At 44.9% G+C, this 26,429-nt stretch overlaps 2 protein-coding genes across 2 annotated transcripts in view; both read right to left on the reverse strand.

The window, feature by feature from the left end:
- The window catches only part of SLC3A2 (solute carrier family 3 member 2), a 44,682-nt gene extending 29,478 nt beyond the window's left edge, over positions 1-15,204 (reverse strand). Inside the window, exon 1 of the mRNA XM_060758233.2 lies at positions 15,084-15,204. Coding sequence (XP_060614216.2) covers positions 15,084-15,177 — 94 coding nt within the window. The 5' untranslated portion in view covers positions 15,178-15,204. The remainder of the gene's footprint in view (positions 1-15,083) is intronic.
- A 3,936-nt stretch (positions 15,205-19,140) lies between these two features.
- Positions 19,141-26,168, reverse strand: TMEM223 (transmembrane protein 223). The gene is made up of 2 exons (XM_060758237.2): positions 25,785-26,168; positions 19,141-19,603 (listed from the first exon to the last, which is right to left on the reverse strand). Exons 1-2 carry the CDS (start codon positions 26,125-26,127, stop codon positions 19,311-19,313), a joined length of 636 nt encoding a protein of 211 aa, XP_060614220.2. The 5' UTR covers positions 26,128-26,168; the 3' UTR covers positions 19,141-19,310.
- Between the last annotated feature and the right edge of the window lie 261 nt (positions 26,169-26,429).

Here is a 26,429-nt window from a genome sequence, read left to right on the forward strand (position 1 = left end):
GCGAGGCGTCCCAGAAGGATACCGTGGTCGACGGTATCGAAGGCCGCTGAGAGGTCGAGCAGCACCAACAGAGACACACTCCCCCTGTCGAGCTCCCGGCGCAGATCATCCACTAAGGCGACCAAAGCTGTCTCGGTACCATGCCCCGGCCTGAAGCCAGACTGTGCCGGATCCAGATAATCCGTGTCTACCAAGAATGCCTGGAGTTGTGAGGCCACCACACGTTCCATGACTTTGCCCAAAAAGGGGAGATTGGAAACAGGCCGATAGATTTAATTATTAATTTACTTAGTTATCCTGTTGTTGTTGTTGTTGTTGTTTCCGGGAATAATCATCCACTGCTCTTGCAAAACAGCAGAGGCAATCGTGATCTTATCTGCCTTACTGTTATTCAATCAACCAAGTGCCTTCCTACGGTAAGATTCCCAGGGAGCTGATATCCCTGCTCCAGATAAGAAGTTCAAAGTTTGTTTGCAACGACAAACATTTCGAAACCGCTTTGGACCAGCTGCCTGATCATACCAGGATTCCAAATCTATTGCAACAGGGACGGGTTTGGTATTGTTTTTCTCCCGTCTTTGGCTAAGCTCTGAGTGTGGATCGCACAATTGTGTTGCATACATGCTCCCTTCCATCAGACAGTTAACATGCGGCTGTTTTTAATTCCTCCCAGCAGGATCTATCCTGGCAAGGATCCATCTGTATCTGTATGAATAACCTCATGTAGCTTCATAACAACAACAAGGGAAAAATTCTAGGAACTGGAGAGAGCAGAGCGTAAACACCATTAGGGAAGGGCAGCATTAAATGTCGTAAACAGGGACACCAGGCATGGGTCTGGATACCATTACAGGCTTTTGCTTTTTGTGTTTTTCCACCCTCCGTCCCTCCCGCCTCGTATTTTAAAATAACTTTTATTAACAGATGGGAATTCTCACAAGTAAGAGAAACCTCAGATCAGTATGTTCAGCTGAAGAAGAGAAGGTTAAAAGGTGACATGATAGCCCTGTTTAAATATTTGAAAGGATGTCATTATCAAGGAGGGAACAGATTTGCTTTCCGATACACCAAAGCGTGAGACGCAAAGCAATGGAATCAAACTTCAGGAAAAAGATTGAACTTACATTATTATTTGTATTATTATTATTATTATTATTATTATTTACTTTACTAGCTTGGGTCCAGAATTTGAAAAAGTCATTTTTTATTTCACAAAATGCATAAGGTTGTGGGTGAACTACAACTCCCATCATGCCAGGTTAATCAGTAGTTAGAAGTTTGTCACATTGGCAAGTTTGCTCTAGATGCATCATCCAGGGTTTAGTGTGATCTCTGATTGTAGGATAAACTACAGCTCCCACCATGATGGGCCAGTCCCCTCAAATCCCTCCAGTAGGTTCAGTTGATCATGGGGGTTCTGTGTGCCATGTTTGGTCCAGATCAGTTATCAGTGGTAGTTACAGTGTCTCTGGATGTAAGTGAACTACAATTTCCAGAAAAGAAGGTCAGTCCACCCAAACCCCTCCAGTATTTTTTGGTGGACATGGTGGTTCTGTGTGCCAAGTTAGGTCAGGGCAACGTTGATGGCGTCCAAAGTGCTCTTTGATTGCAGGTGAACTATAAATCCCAGTACCTAAAATGGCTATAAATCAAGGTGAATTCCCCCCGAAACCTCTCCAGTGTTTTTATTTATTATTTATTTATTTACAGCATTTATATGTTGCCCTTCTCACCCCGAAAGGAACTCAGAGCAGCTTACAAGATATATTTTCATACAATATATTATATTATTAGCATAATACAATATCAGTATTATATATTACTATAGTGCACTATACCATTATATTGTAATATTATTAGTAATATTACGTGTAATGTAAATATATAATTATAATATTGTATTATTATTACTAGTATTATATTGTATTACATTATAATATTATAAATATATGTATATACAATATACTATATTATATTATTAGTAAAGACAAGATGGAACTATCTTCTGCTCCCCTCTGTCTTCACTTTGGTCATGGGGGTTCTGTGTGCAAATGTCCGGGTCCACTGTCAGTGGGGGTCATAGTGCTCTGACTTGATGCAGGGTGAACTACAACCTGGGCATCACAATCAGACACAGTGAAGGCACTTGCCCTTGTACTTTGCTACTATTCTGCTGAGTATGCATGCCCAGTATGGAATACATCTCACCATGTTAACACAGTGGACGTGGTCCTTAATGAGGCATGCTGTATCATTGGAGAAATTATACTGTTTCGCCAGTATTGCACCTCTCTGACATCCGTTGGGAAGTAGCAGCCTGTAATGAAAAAACCAAGGCAGTGACATCTCCAGCCCATCTTCTGTTCAGATATCAGCCAGCAAAACAACGCCTTAAATCAAGAAAAATTTTCCTAATATCTACAGAGATACTCGCAGGAACACCTCAGCAAGCGAGAGTCCAAAAGTGGCATGCTAAAACCCAGAATCTCGATTAGTGGCACCATGAGATGTGGAGCCAACCTTAAGAAATGGGGCTACAAAGTGGAGTCCACGACAGGTGAGTGTGAAGAGAAAACCACAGACGACTTACTACAATCCAGCCTGAGCCCTGCCATATGCACAATGGAGGACCTTCATACCCCAATACAAGAGGCATTCCAAGTGGCCAGTACCTGGTCAAAGGACATTTAGCATAATGCTAAGTTTTTAACTTTGTTCATGTTTTTAAATACATTATAACTGCATTCTCAATTTGCCTCTGATACAATAAACAAATAAATTGACTTGCAAGCTGTCGGTGGAAAGGCAATGACTGTAAGGACTTCAGAAAAGAGTAGAAATGCATTTGAGATTTTTTTGGGGGGGGGGGGGTAAGGACTTCTTTCCTCTGCGTGATTTCAGATGCAGGTCTCCAGCTGGCTTGGAGTTTTAGACCTTTTTGCAAAGGCAACATGATCCGTCCTGCAGACCTGGCACCTGCCCATCGGAGCGGCAACGTGGGGCCAGGAGCACATGGAGCCATTGCCTGGTTTGGTGCCAGCGTCGGCTGGGTTTCCCACCTCCGGACTTGGGCAGAATAGACATGCTTCAACAAAACAGAAAGCCTCGCCCAGAGTTTGAGTTGGAATTTGCTGGGAATGGGATTGTTGGAGTTTAGGAACCTGGGAATGAGAAGGCTTTACGGTCCTGGGAGAGGAAGCAACTAAAGCGACAAAGGCTTTCACCCCAAATATTTGTTCTTTTCTTTTATGATAACATGTTTTCGCCTTCCTTTTCCAAGCTAATATTTGGGAGATTTTGTGTGTATGTCAGGAGTGACTTGAGAAACTGCAAGTCACTTCTAGTGTGAGAGAATTGGCCATCTGCAAAGACATTGCCCAGGGGCAATGTTGGCCATCCTTTTGCCATTCTTGTGGCAGGCTTCTCTCATGTCCCCGCATGGGGAGCTGGAGCTGACAGAGGGAACTGTCCACACTCTCCCTGGTTTCATAGAATCATGGAGTTGGAAGAGACCTCATGGGCCATCCAGTCCAACCCCCTGCCAAGAAGCAGGAAAATCAAATTCGAACCTACAACCTGTTGGTCCTCAGTCCTGCCAGCACAAGGGTTTAACCCATTACGCCACCAGGGGCTCCAGGGGGAGATATTAAACTCTAGATGTATAATTGATTTTAGTATGACGACTGACCACTGTAGTTTTTGAATATATTTGTTGTTTTAATGTGTTATTGTAATATGAACTATGATGCTTTACCAATTGTATGTGTTTTTATGGTTGGAAACCGGTCTGAGTCCCTCAAAAGAGGTGAGAAGGTCGGTATATAAAACTTTGAAATAAATAATAAATAATAAATAAATAATAATAGATATGCCTTCATACATGCTACCAGTTCCACCCTCTTCTTCCTATCTATCTATCTGTCTTCCTTCCTTTCTCTTTCCTTATTTTCTCTTCCTTCCTTAAACCCTTCTTTCTTCCCTTCTTTCTCTTTATTTTTTTCCTCCCCTCATACCACTTTTCTTCTTTTCCTTCCTCCTTTTTTGTTTCTTCACCTTCCTCCCTCCCGGACATGATCTTCACTGCATGACAGCTCCAAGAAAAACGCAGTCGTTCCTTTCTTTCCCTTCTTTTCCCCTTCCTTCCTTCCTTCCTTCCTTCTTCATCACATGCCACTTTTCTTTCCCAGTGACACAATAGAAGGTCACTTCACCTTGCAATACGCTCATCAGATGGAACCAAAGTTCTGAAGGACAAAAAATCAATTGCACTACATTGGAAAGAACACTACCAAAGCCTCCTGAATCGCAGGTCCAATGTGGCCGAAGAGGTTCTATCACAAATCCCACAACAACAAACCAAGGATGAGCTTGTAGCACTGCCTAGTTTGGAAGAAGTCAGCAATGCCATCAACCAACAAAAAAATAACAAAGCCAGTGGACCTGATTGGATCCCTGCTGAAATCTTTAAAGATTTCACCAGCTCATAGAAAAAGTGTGGGTGACTAACAGGGCCATAGCCAGAAAAAAATTTCGGGGAGAGTTGAAAATTTGGGGGGACGGGGCGGGTTGAAACCTGACTCCTAGCTCACGCTGAAGCAAAGAGCACAGTAGGGCAGAGCAGCCTTCAATAACCTGCAGCTCCGCCCATGTCAACCACCTCCACCAAGTCTGGCCTCCTTAATGAGAGCATTCAACACCCCACCCCCAACTTGGTTGCTTCGCTACATCGGCTATTGCTGCAAATAATGACAGTGTGAATAAATTGTCAATATTTGCTTGAGATGGTGCTTGCAGTTCTGGAGGGACTCTTAATTTTTTGCATCTCACAGACTTAGCATGGGGATTTGGTTAACCAGTTAAAATGCATGAGTAAACCAGGTTTTTTTAAAAACCTGAAAAATTTTTGGGGGGGGGGGGGGTTAGGGGTTCAACTCTAACTCCCCCGGCTACAGGCCTGGTGACCAAGAAAATCCCAGCAAATTTCAAGGATGCCACCACCATCACCCTCTTCAAAAAAGGGGAAAGAACAGACTGCGGAAACTATCGAGGTATCTCCCGTCTAACCTCCGCTGGAAAAATCCTCGCAAGAATCCTTGCAAACCGCCTTCTGCCCCTCTCAGAAGACACCCTCCCAGAATCCCAGAATGGCTTCCGCCCCTCCAGAGGAACCGTGGACATGATCTTCACTGCACGACAGTTCCAAGAAAAATACAGTCATTCCTGAAACCCAGATATGCTCCATCCATGGCATTCCCTGCATCTACTCAGCTTGTAATTCCAACGAAAAAAGAGATCAGATTAGCCTGGCATGACTTGTTTTTGATGAATCCGTGTTGACTATTAGCGAGGATTGCATTCGTTTCTAAGTGTTTGCGGACCACTTCTTTAACAATCTCTTCCAGGATCTTGCCCAGTATCAATGTGAGGCTGACTGGACATTGGTCAAAGTTTGGGTCGCCCTTTTTTCCTTCTTGAAGATAGAGAGGGAGCATATTTGCCCTCCTCCAAACTGCCGGGACTTGTCCTGTTCTCCAAGAACTCTCAAAGATGATTGCTAGTGGTCCCGAAAATATTTTCACTCATTGCTTCAGTAGTCTTGGATTAATCGGAACCACAATGCTACTATATATGATTCATTCCCTTCTGCATTACTAGCAGAGGCAAAGTATTGTGAAGAGCAAATACAAAATGTTAATTTTAATATTTGTATGTATGTGTTTTATCCTGTATAATTTCTGCAATGTAAATCGCCTGGAGCATCTCAGATGGAGGGTGATTAATAAGTAATTAAAGATGATGATGATGATGATGATGATGATGATGATGAAAATACAGGAAGGGAAATGTAAGCAAAACACAAAATTATAGAATCAGAAGAGTGGGAGCCATCCAGTCCAACCCCATTTTGCCAGGCAGAGACACACAACAAAAGCCCTCCCAAGAGATGGTCATGCAGCCAAGACCTCCAGAGAAGGACACTCCATCATCATCATCAAATGTGGTTGCTATTGTTATTATAGAATCCTAAAGCTGGGAGAGACCCCAAAGGCCATCCAGTCCAACCCCATTGTGCCAGGCAGAGAGGTACAATAAAAGCCCTCCTGAGAGATGGCCACCCAGCCAAGACCTCCAGAGAAGAAGACTCCATCGTTGTCGTCATCGTCGTTGTTGGTGGTTTCTACTGTTGTAATAGAATCCCAGAGCTGGGAGAGACCCCAAAGGCCATCAAGTAGAATCCCATTTTGCCATGCAAAAAGACACAATCAAAGCCCTCCTGACAGATAGCCACAACCTCTGCTTGAAAGCCTCCGAAGAGGCTGCAAAACTAGAAGGAAAGGGAAGCAATATTCATTGCCACAATGTCTCGGTGCTGAACAAAGCCTGGACGAGTGGATTTGTATCCTAATTCTGCATTCAGTTCCCTTCCACTGTTGCCAAGGTTGTTTGGCATAGCATTGCAGCCTCCCAACGCTGTGCTTTACAGTCAGGTTGGGCCCAATGCCGGTGAGTGGAGCATCTCAAGCACCGCCTGTTCTGCCAAGATGCGGTTTAAGAGTTCTCAGAAGCCAGAATAAGAAAAACAGAGAAGACACGAAATGGTTCTTTCTCCCTCTCCGATGAACCTCCAATAATACCATAAGGGTATAATAAATACTCAGCTTAGATTCTTATCCAACACCCAGTCAGTTTTAATTATGACTTTTAAATCACGTTCTATGTTTATTGTGCCTTGGGTATTTTAATATAGTTATGTTTGATATGTTTATGTTTAGGGGCCGCGGTGGTGCAGTGGGTTAACCACTGAGTTGCGGAACTTGTTGACTAAAATGTTGGCAGTTTGAATCCGCTAAGCGTTAGCCCCAGCTTCTGGCAACATAGCAGTTCAAAAACAGGTAATGGGTGGGGTCACGCAAATTCCACACTAATGGAGAGAGTAAGACACACTGGGATGTCTATGGTGGAGAAAACACTAAAGTCTAGGATGAAATTGTCCCCATATGAAAGCCTTCACTTGGGTGGTGAGCAGTGTTATGTTTGTGGAGGACATTGGCAGGGCTCTTGGACATGTTCATGGTGCTCTCTGTAATCTAGTCTGCTTCCCTGGAAACTAGGACGCGGAACAATGGCTTCAAACTACAAGAAAGGAGATTCCACCTGAACATGAGGAAGAACTTCCTGACTGTGAGAGCCGTTCAGCAGTGGAACTCTCTGCCCCGGAGTGTGGTGGAGGCTCCTTCTTTGGAAGCTTTTAAACAGAGGCTGGATGGCCATCTGTCAGGGGTGATTTTAATGCAATATTCCTGCTTCTTGGCAGAATGGGGTTGGACTGGATGGCCCATGAGGTCTCTTCCAACTCTTTGATTCTATGATTCTATGATCTACAATGTCATTGGAGGGAGGGCCTTTGGTGTCTCCTGAGTAGAGGGATCTATAGCTGTTTGACCTTGCAAAGGCATTCGACACTGTGAATGTCAGCGCTCTCTGGACCATCCTCCAAAAAATCAGGTGCCCTAACAAATTTGTGAACTCCTCCATGATGGCAACAGTCTTGGACAGTAATGGCTCCCAAAGTGACCCATTTAAGGTGGAATCGGGTGTCAAACAGGGATGTGTTATTGCCCCAACTTTATTCTCCATCTTCATCGCTACAATACTTCATCTTGTTGACGGGAAGCTTCCCACCGGAGTGGAAATCATCTATCGGACAGATGGCAAGCTGTTTAACCTCAGCAGACTGAAAGCCAAAACCAAGGTTACAACAACATCTGTTATAGAACTCCAGTATGCAGATGACAATGTCGTCTGTGCGCATTCAGAAGAAGATCTACAAGCCACTCTAAACACCTTTGCAGAAGCATACAAGAAGCTCGACCTGTCATTGAATATTGAGAAAACCAGAGTGCTGTTCCAGCAATCCCTCTGCAATGTCAGAAATACAGCTTAATGGTGTAACATGAAAAAATGTTGACCATTTCCGATACCTTGGCAGCCACCTCTCCACCAAAGTCAACATCGACACCGAAATACAACACCGCCTGAGCTCTGCGAGTGCAGCATTCTTCCGAATGAAAAAGAGAGTGTTTGAGGACCAGGACATCCGTAGGGATACCAAGGTGCTTGTCAATAAAGCTATTGTCCTCCCAACCCTGCTATATGCCTGCGAAACGTGGACTGTCTACAGACGTCACATGCAGCTCCTGGAACGATTCCATCAGCGCTGCCTCCGGAAAATCCTGCAAATTTCCTGGCAAGACAAGCGGACAAACTTCAGCGTGCTGAAGAAACAAAGACCACCAGCACTGAAGCGATGGTGCTCCGCCATCAACTCCGCTGGACCAACCATGTTGTCTAGATGCCCGACCACCATCTCCCAAAGCAGTTGCTCTACTCCGAACTCAAGAATGGAAAACGGAATGTTGGTGGGCAGGAAAAGAGATTTAAAGATGGACTCAAAGCCAACCTCAAAATCTCTGGCATAGACACTGAGAACTGGGAAGCCCTGGCCCTTGAGCGCTCCAGCTGGAGGTCAGCTGTGATCAGCAGTGCTGCAGAATTTGAAGAGGCACGAATGGAGGGTGAAAGAGAGAAACGTGCCAAGAGTAAGGCGCGCCAAGCCAACCCCGACCAGGACCGCCTTCCACCTGGAAACCAATGCCCTCACTGCGGGAGAAGATGCAGGTCACTGATCCTGGAAGACTATCTTACTCAGCCAATGAGGATTCGCCTAATGTAAATGTAATAGCTGTTTGTGGAAGTGAGAGCCTGTCTGTGTAAGTGGACAGCCTAGCTACACACATGCATACATACGTTCACTTTTAATATGTGTATAGATAATAATCACAGCCCCCAGTGGCGCAGTAGGTTAGACTGCTGAGCTGCGGAACTTGCTGACCAAAAGGTCGCAGGTTTGAATCCGGGGAGCGGTGTGAGCTCCCGCTGTTAGCTCCAGCTTCTCCCAACCTAGCAGTTCAAAAACATGAAAGTGTGAGTAGATTAATAGGTACTGCTGCAGCTAGAAGGTAATGGCACTGTATGCAGTCATGCCGGCCACATGACCTTGGAGGCATCTACGGACAATACCGGTTCTTCGGCTTAAAAATGGAGGTGAACACCAAGCCCCAGAGTTGGACACAACTGGAAAAACTTTTGTCATGGGAAAACTTTTACCTTTTTACCTATAGATACTCTATATAAATAAAAATGTAATGTTCCTTTGTGGGATTAACAGGACTCAAAAATCACTGGATGAATTGACACCAAATTTGGACACAACCCAAAAAAATTGATTTTGTCATTTGGGAGTTGTAGTTGCTGGGATTTATAGTTCCCTTACAATCAAAGAATATTCTGAACCCCACCGATGATGGAATTGAACCAAACTTAGCACAAAGAACTCCCATGACCAAAAGAAAACACTGGAAGGGTTTGGTGGGCAGTGTCCTTTGGTTTTGGAGTTGTAGTTCACCTACATCCAGAGATCACTGTGCACTCAAACAATGATGGATCTGGACCAAACTCGGAATGAATATTCAATATACCCAAATGTGAACACTGGTGGAGTTTTGGGAAAATAGAATCTTGACATTTGGGAGTTGTAATTACTGGGATTTATAGTTCACATACAATCAAAGAGCATTCTGAACCCCACCAACGATAGAATTTGGCCAAACATCCCACATAGAACCCTCATGTGGGCCACAGCAATGCATGGCAGGGGACGGCTAATAATACATATTTTTGTTTAACTAACCAAGATTCCATTAGTCTAGGTTTACTCATGTTAGAGCAATGCATTGGATTTATAACAAAAAATACAGAAATTTAAGAGCTTGGAAAAATTAGTCTTTTGTATAATGTCTTCTGGGACCTGCAGTTCTAAAAAGGGGAACAATTCCAAGTTCTGCCTTCATTGTGAGTTACAATTCCCCTTTCCCTTCTCTAGTTGCAAACACAAAGGCTTCTTTAAAGAGGACATCCTCTTATCACTTTAGAAAACAGTGTTTGCTGACATGACGAAATGGAAAATTGTGCCTCCATTGACGCAGAATTAGAGGAAAGTAGGGCACATTTTTCACATGTTCCTTTTGGGATTTAACTGCTCTCAGTTAGAGTTACCTGTTAGTCAGATGGTTAACAGAGCAGTTCAAAGGCTATATATTTCAGTGCTTACTTATGGTGAATTAAGTATTTATAATGTTTACCAAAATGGTGAAATTGTGTCATCGTTGCACAGGTTAAAAGGAAATTGAATGGGTGGCAATCTGTGCTCGACGGGGTTACACTCCCCCTGAAGGCACAGGTCCATAGCTTGGGGGTCCTTCTGGATTCAATGTTGTTGCTTGATGTTCAGGTGTCAGTGGTGGCCGGGAGGGCCTTTGAACAACTCAAACTTGTGCGCCAGTTGTGACCATACCCCGTGAAGTCTGACCATACCCCGTGAAGTCTGACGCCTTGGTTACATTCAAACTGGACTACTGCAATGTGCTCTACATGGGGCTGCCCTTGAAGACGGCCCGGAAGTTTGAACTGGTACAGCGGGCAACAGCCAGTTTGCTCCGTATGGAGCAAACTATAGGGAGCATACAACACCCTTTTAAAACAGCTTCACTGGCCAAATTATTATTATTATTATTATTATTATTATTATTATTATTATTATTATGTCCTTTATCCCTATTCCCCGTTATTATACATAGAAATCTCCTGGGAAAGGGTCCTAACTAAGCCTTCCCTTTGATTTGATTTTTGAAGTAAGGAAAGAACTATCCGTATTGAGGGGAAAGAAGTAAAATTAAATAGTGATGAGGGTGAGGATTTTTTTTTCATGTTAGGAGTGACTTGAGAAACTGCAAGTCACTTCTGGTGTAAGGGAATTGGCCGTCTGCAAGGACGTTGCCCAGGGACGCCCAGATGTTTTGATGTTTTACCATCCTTGTGGGAGGCTTCTCTCATGTCCCAACATGGGGAGCTGGAACTGACAGAGGGAGCTCATCCACGCTCTCCCCGAATTCAAACCTCCGACCTGTCAGTCTTCAGTCCTGCTGGCACAGGGGTTTAACCCATTGCGCCACTGGGGGCTCCTAGGATGAGGATGATAATGATGATTATTACTGTCACTTTATTTCACCTCTTTCCTCTCACTACTGCTAGTTGTTTACTATCTATATATATAAAAATGCTCTGTGCATAATGAGTACCTTAAAAACAAAAGAACCAATGAACGAAATCACACCAAATTTGGCAACAAAATGTCTCATAGCACAAGGAGTGACCATCACTCAAAACATTATGATTTTGTAATTTGGGAGTTGTAGATGCTGGGATTTATAGTTCACCTATTATCAAAGAGCATTCTGAACCCCACCAATGATGGAATTGAACCAAACTTGGCACACAGGACTCCCCTGACCAACTAGAAGGGTTTGGTGGGTATTGACCTTGAGTTCTGGAGTTGTAGTTTACCTACATCTAGAGAGCACTGTGGACTCAAACAATGCTGGATCTGGACCAAACTTGGCACAAATACTCAATATGCCCAAATATAAACACAGATGGGGTTTGGGGAAAATAGACCTTGCCATTTGGGAGTTGTAGTTACTGGGATTTATAGTTCACCTATAATCAGGGAACATTCTGAAACCCACCAACTACAGAATTGGGAAAAACTTCCCACACAGAACCCCCATGACCAACAGAAAATACTGTGTTTTCTGGTGGTCTTTGGTGACCCTTCTGACACCACCCTGGTGACCCCCACCCCTTCCCAGATTGAGAAATGCTGCCTTGGTGTAACTGACCTTCTTTTCAGGGAGTCGTAGTTCACCCACAACCAGGGGCACTGTGACCTCCACTGATGATGGACCTGGACAAAACTTGGCGCACAGAACTCAATCTACTGGCGGGGTTTGAGGGGACTGACTCACCATAGCAGAAATTGTAGTTTACCCTACAGCCAGAGAGCACATTGAACCCCACCGATGATGCATCTAGAGCAAACTTGCCCAACATAACAAACTTTAAGTACTGATGGAGTTTCTCGGGGTTAACCTGGCATGATGGGAGCTGCAGTTCACCCACAACTTTATGCATTTTGTACAATTAAAAAATTAATTCTTTCAAATAACTCGAGTATATGGCGGGTATCCAATATAGTTATTATTATTATTAATAATAATAATAATAATAATAATAATAATAATATACATGTGTTACCCACCTGTCATTGTGGCTCAATTCATTCAATGATCTAAAGTTCATTAATTTAATGTGCTCATGCCCAGTATGTCTAATGAAAGCTAGAACTGCATTTATTTTGTGGTGTTTTGTACATTTTAAATTGGATGAAATGCTTTTAATTATTCATTTTAAATAGAACTAGGTTACATTCCATTTTAATGCTTATAGTCTTATGATTTTAACCACTGTTCACCACTTTTGAATCCCTTTTGAGGGAAAAGGTGATATATAAATATAAATACAATAATAATAATAATAGAAATTAAGATCTAATGTGCATGTGTGCTGTGTTGTTATGTAGGTTAAAAAAGGTTGTCCCCTGGCATTAAGTCTAGTCATGTCTGACTCTGGGGTCTGGTGCTCATCCTCATTTCTAAGCCGAAGAGCCGGTGTTGTCCATGTTATTATGTTGTTGTTATGTACATGTAAATAAAATAAATAACAATAATACATAGAATATAAATAAATATAATAATAGAAACTAAAATAATAAATATAACAGAAATAAATATAATAATAGAAATTAAAATAATAGTGATGATAATAATAAATATAATAGAAATTAATAATTAAAGTAAACTTGAAATGGAGGAAAGGAAAGCAGGTGAAAGATGTGAGAGTATGATGGAAGGGTGCACATTACTGAAGGCTCATGCCAATCAGATTAGGAAACAAGATATCTTGGATTACTGAGAGTATAGAGGGCACCCAGCAAGGACACCCTGCTCCTCTCCGGTGTCCGGACATTCGATTCCTTGGCACGATCCACAAAGGGCTCCTTTACACCAGATCAGGGTCAGATCTATTGGCCATCTGGATCAACTCAGGTGGACATCTGTCAGACGTAGGTGCCTCAAAAATGCACTCCCTTGAGCATTCTCTCCTGACGTTTCGCCTGCATCTATGGCAGGCATCCTTAGAGGTTGCCTGCTTCTAGAACATGGCTATATAGCCCGAAAAATCTACAACAGTCCAATGATTCTGGCCATGAAAGCCTTCGACAATACACCTTGATTAGCATTTAATGGCCTGGCAGTTTCAGATGTGGCTTCTTACTGCCTGAGGGAATCTTTTGTTTAGAGGTGATTAGCTGTCCCTGGTTGTTTCTTGTCTGGAGTTCCCCTGAAAGTTGTTCTTTATTTACTGTTATGATTTTAGAGTTTTTAAATACTTGGGGCCAGATTTTTATTTTCATGGTTTCTTCCTTTCTGTTGAAATTGTCCACATGCTCATGGATTTCAGTGGCTTTTTTGTGTAGTCTGACATAGTGGTTGTGAGAGTGGTCCAGCATTTCTGTATTCTCCAATAATATGCTTTGTCCAGGTTGGTTCATCAGGTGCTCTGCTATGGCTGACTTCTCTGGTTGAAGTAGTCTGCAGTGCCTTTCATGTTCCTTGATTCGTGTTTGGGCAACACTGCTGCGTTTGGTGGTCCCTATGTAGATTTGTTATTTGAGGACACAGAAATGCTGGACCACTTTGACAACCAACATGTCAGGCTACACATTAAATGCTAATCAAGGTGGCCAATTGAAACATTCACACCTACCTCCAATAGACCAGAGTTGTCGAAAGCTTTCATGGCCGGAATCACTGGATTGTTGTAGTTTTTTTCGGGCTCTATGGCCATGTTCTAGAGGCATTCTCTCCTGACGTTTCGCCTGCATCTATGGCAAGCATCCTCAGAGGTAGTGAGGTCTGTTGGAACTAGGAAAATGGGTTTATATATCTGTGGAATGACCAGGGTGGGACAAAGAATTCTTATCTGTTGGAGCTAGGTGTGAATGTTTCAACTGACCACCTTGATTAGCATTTGATTGCCTGGCAGTGCCTGGGGCAATCGTTTGTTGAGAAGTGATTAGATGTGCCTGATTGTTTCTCCTCTGTTGTTTTGTTGTTGTAATTTTAGGGTTTTTTAATACTGGTAGCCAGATTTTATTCATTTTCATGGTTTCCTCCTTTCTGTTGAAATTGTCCACATGCTTGTGGATTTCAATGGCTTCTCTGTGTAGTCTGACATGGTGGTTGTTAGAGTGGTCCAGCATTTCTGTGTTCTCAAATAATATGCTGTGTCCAGGTTGGTTCATCAGGTGCTCTGCTATGGCAAAACAACAGAGAGGAAACAATCTGGGACATCTAATCACTTCTCAACAAAAGATTGCCCCAGGCACTGCCAGGGTTCTTTGTCCCACCCTGGTCATTCTACAGATATAGAAAACCCATTTTCCTAGTTCCAACAGACCTCACTACCTCTGAGGATGCTTGCCACAGATGCAGACAAAACGTCAGGAGAGAATGCCTCTAGAACATGGCCATAGAGCCCGAAAAAAACGACAACAACCCAGACTAGAGTTCTTTCTTCCACCCAGGACATTATTCCACAGATATATCAACCCTATTTTCCTAGTTTTCAACAAACCTCACAACCTCTGAGGATGCCTGCCATAGATGTGGGTGAAACGTCAGAAGAGAATGCTTCTGGAACATGGCTAGACGGCCCGGAAAACTTTTAGCTATTCCATATTTGTTATGATATATTAATGTACTAATATATTTTATGCTGTTGTTTGTGTTTTCATTTTATTTACTGTATCACGTTGTCGGGCTTGGCCTCATGAGAGCCACCCCGAGTCCCCATTGGGGAGATGGTGGCAGGGTACAAATAGATTATTATTATTATTATTATTATTATTATTATTATTATTATTAACACTCTTACCCCTCCCTGTATCCCTACCATACTCTTTGGAAAAAAAATTAAAAGAAATATTCCACAAAATTATGTTAAAATACTATTTTTTAAAAAGGAAATGATGGATAGGTAGGTGGGCGCTTCCTGCAACTCACCTCGGTTTCTCTTCTCCTCCGGCTCCGTCCTTCCTGGCCCCACAATGGGGGTCTCTCCTCCTCCCATTTCCCCTGCTGCCTTTGGGGCGGCCATCTTGGCTCCACTGGCGAGGATGGGCGTTTCCACGGCAACCGCAGCACGGCAACCGCAGCACGGCAACCCACCAGAAGAGCATCATGGCTAAGTCAGGCCTAGGCAACCAAATAGGGAAGGAGAAAGGCAGGGAAATAGGGAAATAGATCGACATTATATGTAAAAATGTCACCGCATCCTATTTATTATTTAACGTGTCATCCGCAACCAGAACATTGTATTACATTTCTAACAAAACAAAACAAACAAACAGATTTAAAACAACACAAATTTTGCAAACTTGGTAGTTGATTAAATGTCCTTTGACCAGTATCTGGCCACTTGGAGTGCCTCTGGTGTTGCCGCAAGAAGGTCCTCCATCATGCATGTGGCAGGGCTCAGGTGGCATTGCAGCAGGTGGTCAGTGGTTTGCTCTTCTCCACACTCGCATGTCGTGGATTCCACTTTGTAGCCCCATTTCTGAAGGTTGGCTCTGCATCTCGTGGTGCCAGAGCGCAGTCTGTTCAGCGCCTTCCAAGTCGTCCAGTCCTCTGTGTGCCCGGGGGGGAGTCTCTCATCTGGTATCACTCACGGATTGAGGTGCTGGGTTTGAGCCTGCCACTTTTGGACTCTCGCTTGCTGAGGTGTTCCAGCGAGTGTCTCTGTAGATCTAAGAAAACTATTTCTTGATTTAAGTCGTTGACGTGCTGGCTGATACCCAAACAAGGGATGAGCTGGAGATGTGTCTGCCTTGGTCCTTTCACTATTGGCTGCCACTTCCCGGCGGATGTCAGGGGTGATTTGAATGCAATATTCCTGCTTCTTGGCAGAATGGGGTTGGACTGGATGGCCCATGAGGTCTCTTCCAACTCTTTGATTCTATGATTCTATGATTCTATGTCAGGTGGTGCAATGCCGGCTAAGCAGTGTAATTTCTCCAGTGGTGTAGGGCGCAGACACCCTGTGATAATGCGGCGTGTCTCATTAAGAGCCACATCCACTGTTTTTGTGTGGTGAGATGTGTTCCACACTGGGCATCATACTCAGCAGGAGAGTAGCATAGCGCAAGGGCAGATGTCTTCACTGTATCTGGTTGTGATCCCCAGGTTGTGCCAGTCAGCTTTCGTATGATATTGTTTCTAGCGCCCACTTTTTGCTTGATGTTCAGGCAGTGCTTCTTGCAGGTCAGAGCATGGTCCAAGAAGGACATTTCATCCTCGGCTCCTACACCAGCATTTTTCTATAATGCTGAGATATAGTTTTTGGATTATTAAATACAGTTATATATTACAGAGTGACTCCCAGGTATTTGGGTGTGCTGCAATGCTCCAGTGGGATTCCTTCCCAGGTGATCCTCAGAGCTCGGGATGCTTGTCTGTTCTTGAGGTGAAAAGCACATGTCTGTGTTTTAGGTGGGTTGGGGATCAGTTGATTTTCCCTGTAATAGGCAGTTAGAGCACCTAGAGCCATGATGGCGAACCTATGACACGTGTGTCAGCACTGTCACGCGTAGCCATTTTCAATGACACACGGTTGCATGTGGCCGCATACATTCCAAGAAGGACATTTCATCCTCGGCTCCTACACCAGCATTTTTCTATAATGCCGAGATATAGTTTTTGGATTATTAAATATAGTTATATATTACAATAATATATTTTTGTTATTAAACTACAAATATAATGAAATTATGGGTTTTTTCTCGAAGTGTCACCCCACCCAAATTATGCTCGTTTTTTTGGCAAATATTGACACACCAAGCTCAAAAGGTTGCCCATCATTGACCTAGAGCTTTGGAGAGCTTCTGTTCAACCATCTCAAAGCTCCCTGCTTGAGCGGTAATGGCACGATCATCAGCATAGATGAAACTCTCTGTCCCTTCTGGCAGTGGCTGGTCATTTGTGTAGATGTTGAACATGGATGAAGCAAGCACGCTCCCCTGAGGCAGGCCGTTCTTCTGTTTCCGCCATCTGCTTCTCTGGCCCTGGAACTCAACAAAGAAGCTCCTGTTTTGTAGCAGGTTTCCTATGAGACAGGTGAGATGGTAGTCCTTTGAGATGGTATACATTTTTCTCAGGAGGAGGCGGTGGTTCAGTATCATAAGCCGCTGACAGGTCTATGAAGATAGCTCCTGTGATCTGCTGCTTTTCAAAGCCATCTTCTATCTGCTGCATCCTATAAGAGTACATAAATTGACATTGATGTGGAAATACCATCGCATTTCATTATGGTAAAGGAAATAAATCGACACAATATGCGGAAATACCACCGCATCTTTAAAAGGATATATAAATATGTTAACATTATATGTGAAAATACATCTTTTTGCAAAACAAGGCAAAAGATTTTGCAAAACTACAAGCTATGGTCTTGAACCACGGCAAAAAAAAGTGGTGTCAAACTGAATTAATACTATAGTGCAGATGCCACACGTCTGGGACAAAAAAGGCTTTGGAAGCTAGGCCCAGCTCACCTTTAATATATTGGAAACCAAAACTATCTGGCCATCGTAACAATCCAAATTCCAATCAGGGTCACCTAACACCTCCCAACAAAGGATTCCCCCAGACAGGAAGAAGCCAGACCTTGAAGCTGCAAGGCCATTAAATGCTTATCATGGTGGCCAATGGCAACATTCACATCTACCTCAAACAGGCAAGAGTTCTTTCTCCCACCCCTAGACATTCCACAGATGTATAAACCCCACTTGCCCTTTTTCCAACAGACCTCACAACGTCGGAGGATGCCTGCCATAGATGTGAGCAAAATATCAGGAGTGAATGCTTCTGGAACATGGCCAGACAGCCCGGAAAACTCACAACCCAGTGATTCCAGCCCTGAATGCCTTTGACAACACAATCCAAATTCCTTATGGAACGACATTGTTTCTTCTTCTTCTTCTTCTGTTGTTGTTTTTACTAACCTGGAGACCCGGCAGTGCCAGGTTGGTTCAGATCCATCCCTGGCTGGATTCAGTGCTCTCAGGATGCAAGTGAACTATAACTCCCAGATTTCCAGGGCAATCATCCCCAAGCCCTGCCTGTATTCACAGTTGTTCATGTTGGGTCTACGCACCAAGTATTGCCCAAATCCGTCATTGGCTGGGTCCAGTGCTCTCTGGATGCAGGTGAACTACAACTCCCAAAATCAAAGTAGACTCCGCCAATCCCAGAGAGCATTCTAAACCCCACCAGTGACAGATCTGGGCCACATTGGCACAGAGAACTCCCATGACCAACTGAACAAACTGCAGGAGTTGGGGGGAAAGGAACTGACCTTGATTTCTGAGAGTTGTAGTTCACCTGCATCCAGAGACATTGTGATCCCCACAGATAATAGACTGGGACCAAACTTGGTTCAGAGAAGCCCCATGACCAGCTGAACATATTGCAGGGTTTGTTTGGGTTTGGGGGGCGGGGTGACCTTGATTTCTGGGAGTTGTAGTTAACCTGCATCCAGAGATAATGTGATCCCCACAATGGACCGGGACCAAACTTGGCCCAGAGAAGCCCCATGACCAACTGAACAGATTGAAGAGGTTTTTTGGGGGTGAGGGATTAACCTTGATTTCTGGGAGTTGTAGTTCACCTGTATCCAGAGATACTATGTTCCCCACAGACAATGGACCGGGACCAAACCTGGCCCACAGCTGCCCCATGACCAGCCAAACATATTGGAGGGATTTTTTTGGGGGGGGGGGGGGGATTGACCTTGATTTCAAACTTGGTACACAGACCCAACGTGGCCAACTGTGAATACTGGCAGGGTTTGGAAGTGATTGCCCTGGGAATCTGGGAGTTGTAGTTCTGCCTTATCCAGAGAGAACTGAACCCACCCAACGATGGATCTGGACCAAACTGGACCGGATTTAAGTGATATTACCTAACATCCCACAACAAATCACCCAGGTACCGCCAAGTCCCTATGCTAGTATTAAAATAAAATTAAATGCAGAAAGCAATTAAAACGTGCAAAACACTGAAAAACAGTTATTTACATCTTTTTATTCACAGCATCCAATACAATGTCGGCACATCTGAAGGCCCAACACAATCCCAGTTCAAAATGCAGTAAGATGGGATGGGTAAGAAGGGTTTTCTTCCATTGAGTTCATGAATGCAAGGGTTCCTCTTCTCCCCCGGCAGCCTTGGGCTTTATAGTTTGCGGTAGGCCCCCACAGTGATGTCAAAAAGCTGGGCGTTTGTCACCCGCCCCTGTTTGTCCAGCAGGAAATAGAAGGGCTTCCCCTTGACCTTGAGTGGGATCCAGGCCGGGACCTCTGACCGGTGGGACATGCAGGAGACGTGGCGCAGGGGCACCGAGAAGGAGGAAGTGAGGCCAAAGGGGTAGTAGGTACTCAGCGTCACCTCTTGGCCCCCGCGGTGCAGCAGGACACGGCCAACGGAGCGCCGGGAAAAGGCAAAACCCGCAGCCACAATCAGACACCCTGCAAAGACACGGAAGATTAGGATCCTAGAGCTGGGAGGGATCCCCAAATGCTATCCAGTCCAACCCCTTTCTGCCATAAAGGAAAACACCATCCAAGCCCTCCCGACAGATAGCCACTCAGCCTTGGCTTCAAAGCATCCAGAGGAGACTCCATCATAATCATCAATGTCATCTATTATTATTATTGTTATTATTGTTGAAGGCCCGAGGATACTGAACCAGTGCCTGGCCACTGTGTCAATCTGGATGAGGACAAACAAGCTGAGGATCAATCCTGACAAGACAGAGGTCCTCCAGGTCAGTCGCTCATCTGAACGGGATATTGGGTGGCAACCTGTGCTGGACGGGGTTGCACTCCCCCTGAAGTCACAGGTCTGCAACTTGGGGGTCTCCTGAATTCAGTGCTGACGCTTAATGCGCAGGTGTCGGCAGTGGCCGGGAGGGCCTTTGCACAATTAAAACTTGTGCGGCAGCTGCGACCATACCTCATGAAGTCTAGCTTGACCATGGTGTTCCATGCCGTAGTTACCTCTAGACTGGACTACTGTAATGATCTCTACGTGGGGCTACCCTTGAAGACGGCCTGGAAACTACAACTGGTCCAACACACGGCAGCCAGATTGATAACTGGGGCATCCTACAGGGAGAGGTCAACCCCCCTGTTTAAGGAGCTCCACTGGTTGCCGTTTTTTCCCCAGTCCCAATTCAAGGTACAGGTTATCACCTATAAAGCCCTAAACGGTTTGGGACCTGCCTACCTTCATGACCGTATCTTGCTCCACGTACCAACCCGGGCCCTTCGTTCCATTGGTAGAGGCGAAAGGAGGTCCTCCTTTCGCCTCTACCAATCTCACAAGCTCGTCTTGTGGGCACAAGGGAGAAAGCCTTATCTTCTGTGGCCCCCCAACTTTGGAACTCTTTACCTGGGGAGATCAGAAAAGCCTCTTCACTAGAAACATTTAAAAATAACCTCAAAACCTGGCTTTTCCGCTGCGCCTTTGGCGAGTAGGTGCTCAGTATTATATTTTACACCCCCTCAACGCTTTTGGCTAATGGAGTTTGTGCCCTCCAAATAGGATGTTCTGCCCCACAACTCTGTGTGTTTTATGAGTTCCATTTAAACTTACTGCTCCTATTTTATCTCATCATAGTCTGTTAATTTTTATTCAGAATATGTGGCCCGCCCATTGTCATCTCTATCGTGATTGTGCCTATTGGAATTTTTATTTTGTTTTTTATTTTTATTTTATTATTACTATTATTATTTTAATGTCATTTTGATAATGTTGTTGTTGTCTGATGTATATGCTTTGATTTTATTGCTGTATTATGTTGTCCGGGCTTGGCCTCATGTAAGCTGCTCCGAGTCCCCATCGGAAAGATGGTGGCGGGGTAGAAATAAAGATTATTATTATTATTATTATTATTATTATTATTATTATTATTATTATATACCCCCCCCCCCCCCGGATGGGTGCCACCTTGTTGTGGTGGAGGGCTTAACTGCTCCAAAGATGCTGAGAGCTGTGCTGGCGGTAGTGTAACTACCAACAGATCCAACCAAGTCAGAGAGGTCTCAGCTGAGGAGTAGAACTAAGAACACCGAACCCATGGAGAAACAATCCAAAACAAAGTCTATACTGGTTGACGCTCAGGATAAAAAGGACCACGGTGGATGCTGCTGATTCTGGACATCCATTGACAACTGTGCTACAGAATCAAAATACAAATGAATAGTCACAGAAGCGGCAGAAATATACAATGCCAGAAAACCGCACAGTTATTATTATTATTATTTATTATTATTATTATTTGAAACACAACAAGATGAGTCCGCAGCAGACAAGATCACTCTGCTGTCTGTTGTATTGGATCACACGTCAGACACTTCTCATTATTATTATTATTATTATTATTATTGTTGTTGTTGTTGTTGTTGTTGTTATTGTTAGCCGTTCCCTGCCACACTGTGGCGTTGCTGTGGCCCAGTATATGTGTTTTGTGTGTGTATATATGTGTGTTGCATATATATATGTGGATGTATATATATGATGGGAAGCTTCCCAGCGAAGTGATAATTATCTATTGGACAGATGGCAAGCTGTTTAACCTCAGCAGACTGAAAGCCAACACATGGCCACGTTGTCCGGATGCCCGACCACGGTCTCCCAAAGCAGTTGCTCTACTCCGAACTCAAGAACGGAAAATGGAAAGTTGGTGGAAGGTAAAAGAGATTGGAAGACGGGCTCAAAGCCAACCTTAAAAACTCTGGCATAGACACTGAGAAGTGGGAAGCCCTGTTCCTTGAGTGCTCCAGCTGGAGGTCAGCTGTGACCAGCAGTGATGTAGAATTTGAAGAGGCACGAATGGAGGGCGAAAGAGAGAAACGTGCCAAGAGGAAGGCGTGTCAAGCCAACCCTGTCCGAGACCGCCTTCCACCTGGAAACCAATGCCCTCACTGCGGGAGAAGATGCAGATCAAGAATAGGGCTCCACAGTCACCTACGGACCCACCGCCAGGACACCAAACTTGGAGGACCATCATTCTTGGACTACGAGGGATCGCCTAAAAAGTATATATATATATGTGTATATATTTGTGTATTTGTGTGTTTATATGTGTCCATACATATTGTGTATATGTGTGTGTCTATATGCATATTTGTGTGTATATATGTATGTATGTGGATATGTATATGTATGTGTGTATATGTGTGTATTTGTGTGTGTTTGTGCATATATATACGTGTGTGTGTATGAATGTGTGCATGTGCATATGTATGAGTGTATGTAACTATATATGGTGTATTTTGGAGGGTTTTAGTCTGTTCTGCTGGGGTTTTGTGTGTGTATGTGTGTGTGTGTTTAGAGTTGGGGGTAAACTGTAGAGGTGATACAGATATCTGATTTGGATCGGGATCTTGTTAACAGCTTGTTGATTGTAATTTATGTTGTACTGTGCGTCGTATGCTGTATGTGTTATGTGTATGTGTTTGTCAAATGTTTTTGACACAGCCAATGGGCTAATCAAGAAACTGTATTACATCATTAGCAAATATTTTGATAATGTTGTTGTTGTTTGGAGCTAAAGAGCTCCAAAAGATCATTATTGTTGTTGTTGTTATTGATACTACCGAGCCCCAAGGGTCATCCAGTCCAACCCCATTGAGCTAGGCAGGAAGACACCATCTAAGCTCTCTCAACAGACAACCATCCAGCCTCAGCTTCAAAATATCCAGAGAAGGAGACTCTGTCATCATCATTAGCAAAGACTGTTGTTGTTAGTGTTGATTATGATGATACCAGAGAGCCCCAAGGGTCATCCAGTCTAACCCCATTGAACCAGGCAGGAAGACACCATCAAAGACCTCCCAACAGACAGCCATACCGCCTCAGCTTCAAGGCCTCCAGAGAAGGGGACTCCATCATCATCTTTAGCAAAGATTATTGTTGTTGTTGATACTAGAGAACCACAAGGGCCATCCAGTCTAGCCCTACTGAGACAGGCAGGAAGACACTGTCAAAGCCCTCCTGACAGACAGCCATCCAGCTTCAGCTTCAAGTCATCCATAGAAGGGGACTCCATTAGCAAAGATTATTATTGTTATACAATCCTAGAGTTGGATGAGATTCCAAGGGACATTCAGACCAAACCCAAACGACCACAAAGGAAGACTCCATTAATAATAATAATAATAATAATAATAATAATAATAATGCTTTATTTATACCCCGCCACCATCTCCCCAAGGGGACTCGGAGCAGCTTACATGAGCCAAGCCCAACAACACACCTATAGAAACAACAAGCAATAAACAAATAAAACAATACAATTAATATAACTCACATATAGACAATAACGCGCAGAGATATAAAAAAAACTATGGCCTGGCCAGATGTAATAGTTAAAATTTAAAAACAAATGCTGGGCATAAACCGAGGTAGGATGTATCTAGTAGGAGGGTTTTAAAAGAAATGTAGGGAGAGCAACCAAAGCCCACCTGACAGATGGCCACCCAGCCTCGGCTTCAAAGCCTCCTTTCCTTCCCTTCACCCACCTTTCCCTCTTTCTCTTTCTCTCTCTTTCCTTTCCTTTCCCTTTTTTCCTTTCTTCCTTTTTCAAACTATGGACGAGCCTTTGTGAAGGTAAAAGGAAGAGGGGCCGACCAAGGGCAAGATGGATGGATGGCATCCTTGAAGTGACTGGACTGACCTTGAAGGAGCTGGGGGTGGTGACGGCCGACAGGTAGCTCTGGTGTGGGCTGGTCCATGAGGTCACGAAGAGTCGGAGACGACTGAACAACAAAATTGATAGAGTAAGAACAAAGACTATATATAGATATAATAGTGCCCCCTGGTGGTGCAACACGTTAAACCACTGAGCTGCCGAACCTGCTGACCAAAAGGTTGGTGGTTTGAATCCGGGGAGCGGGGTGAGCTCCCGGTGTTAGCTCCATTTTCTGCCAACCTAGCAGTTTGAAAACATACAAATGTCCCTTGGAGTTCTTGTGGGTTTTTTCGGGCTGTAGGGCCATGTTCTAGAGGCATTTCTCCTGACGTTTCGCCTGCATCTATGGCAAGCATCCTCAGAGGTAGTGAGGTCTGTTGGAATTAGGACAATGGGTTTCTATATTTTGCTATTGTGTATGATGTGTTTTTAACTGTTTATTGTTGTGATAACCTGCATTGTGTAAACCGCATTGAGTCGCCTAATTAGGCTGAAAAACGCGGTATAGAAATAAAGCAAATAAATAAATCTGTGGAATGACTGGGGTGGGGCAAAGAGCTCTTCTCTGCTAGAGCTAGGTGTGAATGTTTCAGCTGACCACCTTCATTAGCATTTGAAGGCCTGCCTGAGCCTGGGAAAACCTTTTGTTGAGAGGTGTTAAGATGTTAGTGATTAGGTGTTTAGGTGTTAGTGATTCCAGCCATGAAAGCCTTCGACAAGTCCCTTGGAGTCCCTTCCAAGTCTATGATTGCTTTTATAGAAGTATTTGGGGGCTGGGTGGCCATCTGTCGGGAGGGTTTGATGGTGTCTTCCTTTATGGCAAATTGGGGTTGGTGTGGAGTCCCTTCCCAATCTATGATTGCTTCTATAAAGGTATCTGAAGGCTGGCTGGCCATCTGTCAAGAGGGTTTTGACGGTGCCTTCTTTTACAGTCATATATTGGGAGGGCTTTGGTTGTGTTCCTGTCTGGCAGAGGCGGGGTCGGCCTTTGGGGATTCGGCTCCTCCTTCTCTGGGGGTGTTGGCACAGGGGCTGGATGGCCATCTGTCGGGAGGGCTTTGGCGGTGCCTTCTTTTACAGCCATCTATCGGGAGGGCTTTGGTTGTGTTCCTGTCTGGCAGAGGCGGGGGTGGCCTTTGGGGATTCTACTCCTCCTTCTCTGGGGGTGTTGGCACAGGGGCTGGCTGGCCATCTGTCAAGAGGGTTTTGATGGTGCCTTCTTTTACAGCCATCTATTGGAAGGGCTTTGGTTGTGTTCCTGTCTGGCAGAGGCGGGGGTGGCCTTTGGGGATTCGACTCCTCCTTCTCTAGGGGTGTTGGCACAAGGGCTGGCTGGCCATCTGTCGGGAGGGTTTGATGGTGTTTTCCTTTATGGCAAATTGGGGTTGGTGTGGAGTCCCTTCCCAATCTATGATTGCTTCTATAAAATTATCTGAAGGCTGGCTGGCCATCTGTCAAGAGGGTTTTGACGGTGCCTTCTTTTACAGCCATCTATCGGGAGGGCTTTGGTTGTGTTCCTGTCTGGCAGAAGGGGGGGTTGGCCTTTGGGGAATCCCTTTCAACTCAAGGATACTATTATTCCTTCACTGGAGGCACTGAAACAGGGGCTGGATGGCCATCTGTTGGGAGGGCTTTGATGGTGTACTCCTTTATGACAAGTTGGGGTTGGTGTGAATGTCCCTTGGAGTCCCTTCCCAATCTATGATTGCTTCTATAAGGGTATCTGAAGGCTGGCTGGCCTTCTGTCAAGAGGGCTTTGACGGTGTCTTCTTTTACAGCCATCTATCGGGAGGGCTTTGGTTGTGTTCCTGTCTGGCAGAGGCAGGGGTAGCCTTTGGGGATTGGGCTTCTCCTTCTCTGGGGGTGTTGGCACAGGGGCTGGCTGGCCATCTGTCGGGAGGGCTTTGCTGGTGTCCCTGCCTGGGGCGCCCTCCCACTCGCTCCTTCCTTACCCAGAGTGAGGCAGGAGGCGCTGAAGCCGAAGCGCCACTTGTCGGAGCCCAGGTCGAGGGAGGCTCCTCCGGGCAGCGTGGGGGCGGGGCGGCCCTTGCCTTTGCCCGTCTCCCGCTTGGGGGCCCGCAAGGAATGGAAGGCGAAGTGGGCCAAGAAGGACCAGAAGGCGAACTGGGCGGCGCAGAAGAGGCCCAGGAGGCGGAAGAAGCCCCGCCGGTCGTGCTGGAAGAGCAACACATCCCGGGGCACCTGCGCCTCCAAGGGGAAGGCGTGGCGCATGCGCAGGGGGGCCCCCAGGAGGGCCCGGAGCCCCCAAAGCCCCACGTGCGCGCCCCGCGCCATGCCCGCCTGGGATCCTCGCGGAGGCTTCTGGGAATTGTGGGCAGCCCCGCCTCCTCCAGCAGGCCCGCCCCGCCCAACCTTATTGCACTACGACTCCCAGAAACCCTCACCAGCTTGTATAATGACGAGGAATTCTGGGAGTTGAAGTCCACGCTTCTTGTTCACTGCTTTATCCTTAAATCCAGGTATCTAATCCAGGTATGGGCCAACTTGGGCCTTCTCTCCAGGTGTTTTGGAGTTCAGCTCCCACAAAATACATAATAATAATAATAATCATCATCATCATCATAGAATCAAAGAGT

This window comes from Anolis sagrei, chromosome 12 (genome assembly GCF_037176765.1).
Source record: "Anolis sagrei isolate rAnoSag1 chromosome 12, rAnoSag1.mat, whole genome shotgun sequence".
In the NCBI taxonomy this organism is placed as follows: Eukaryota; Metazoa; Chordata; class Lepidosauria; order Squamata; family Dactyloidae; genus Anolis; species Anolis sagrei.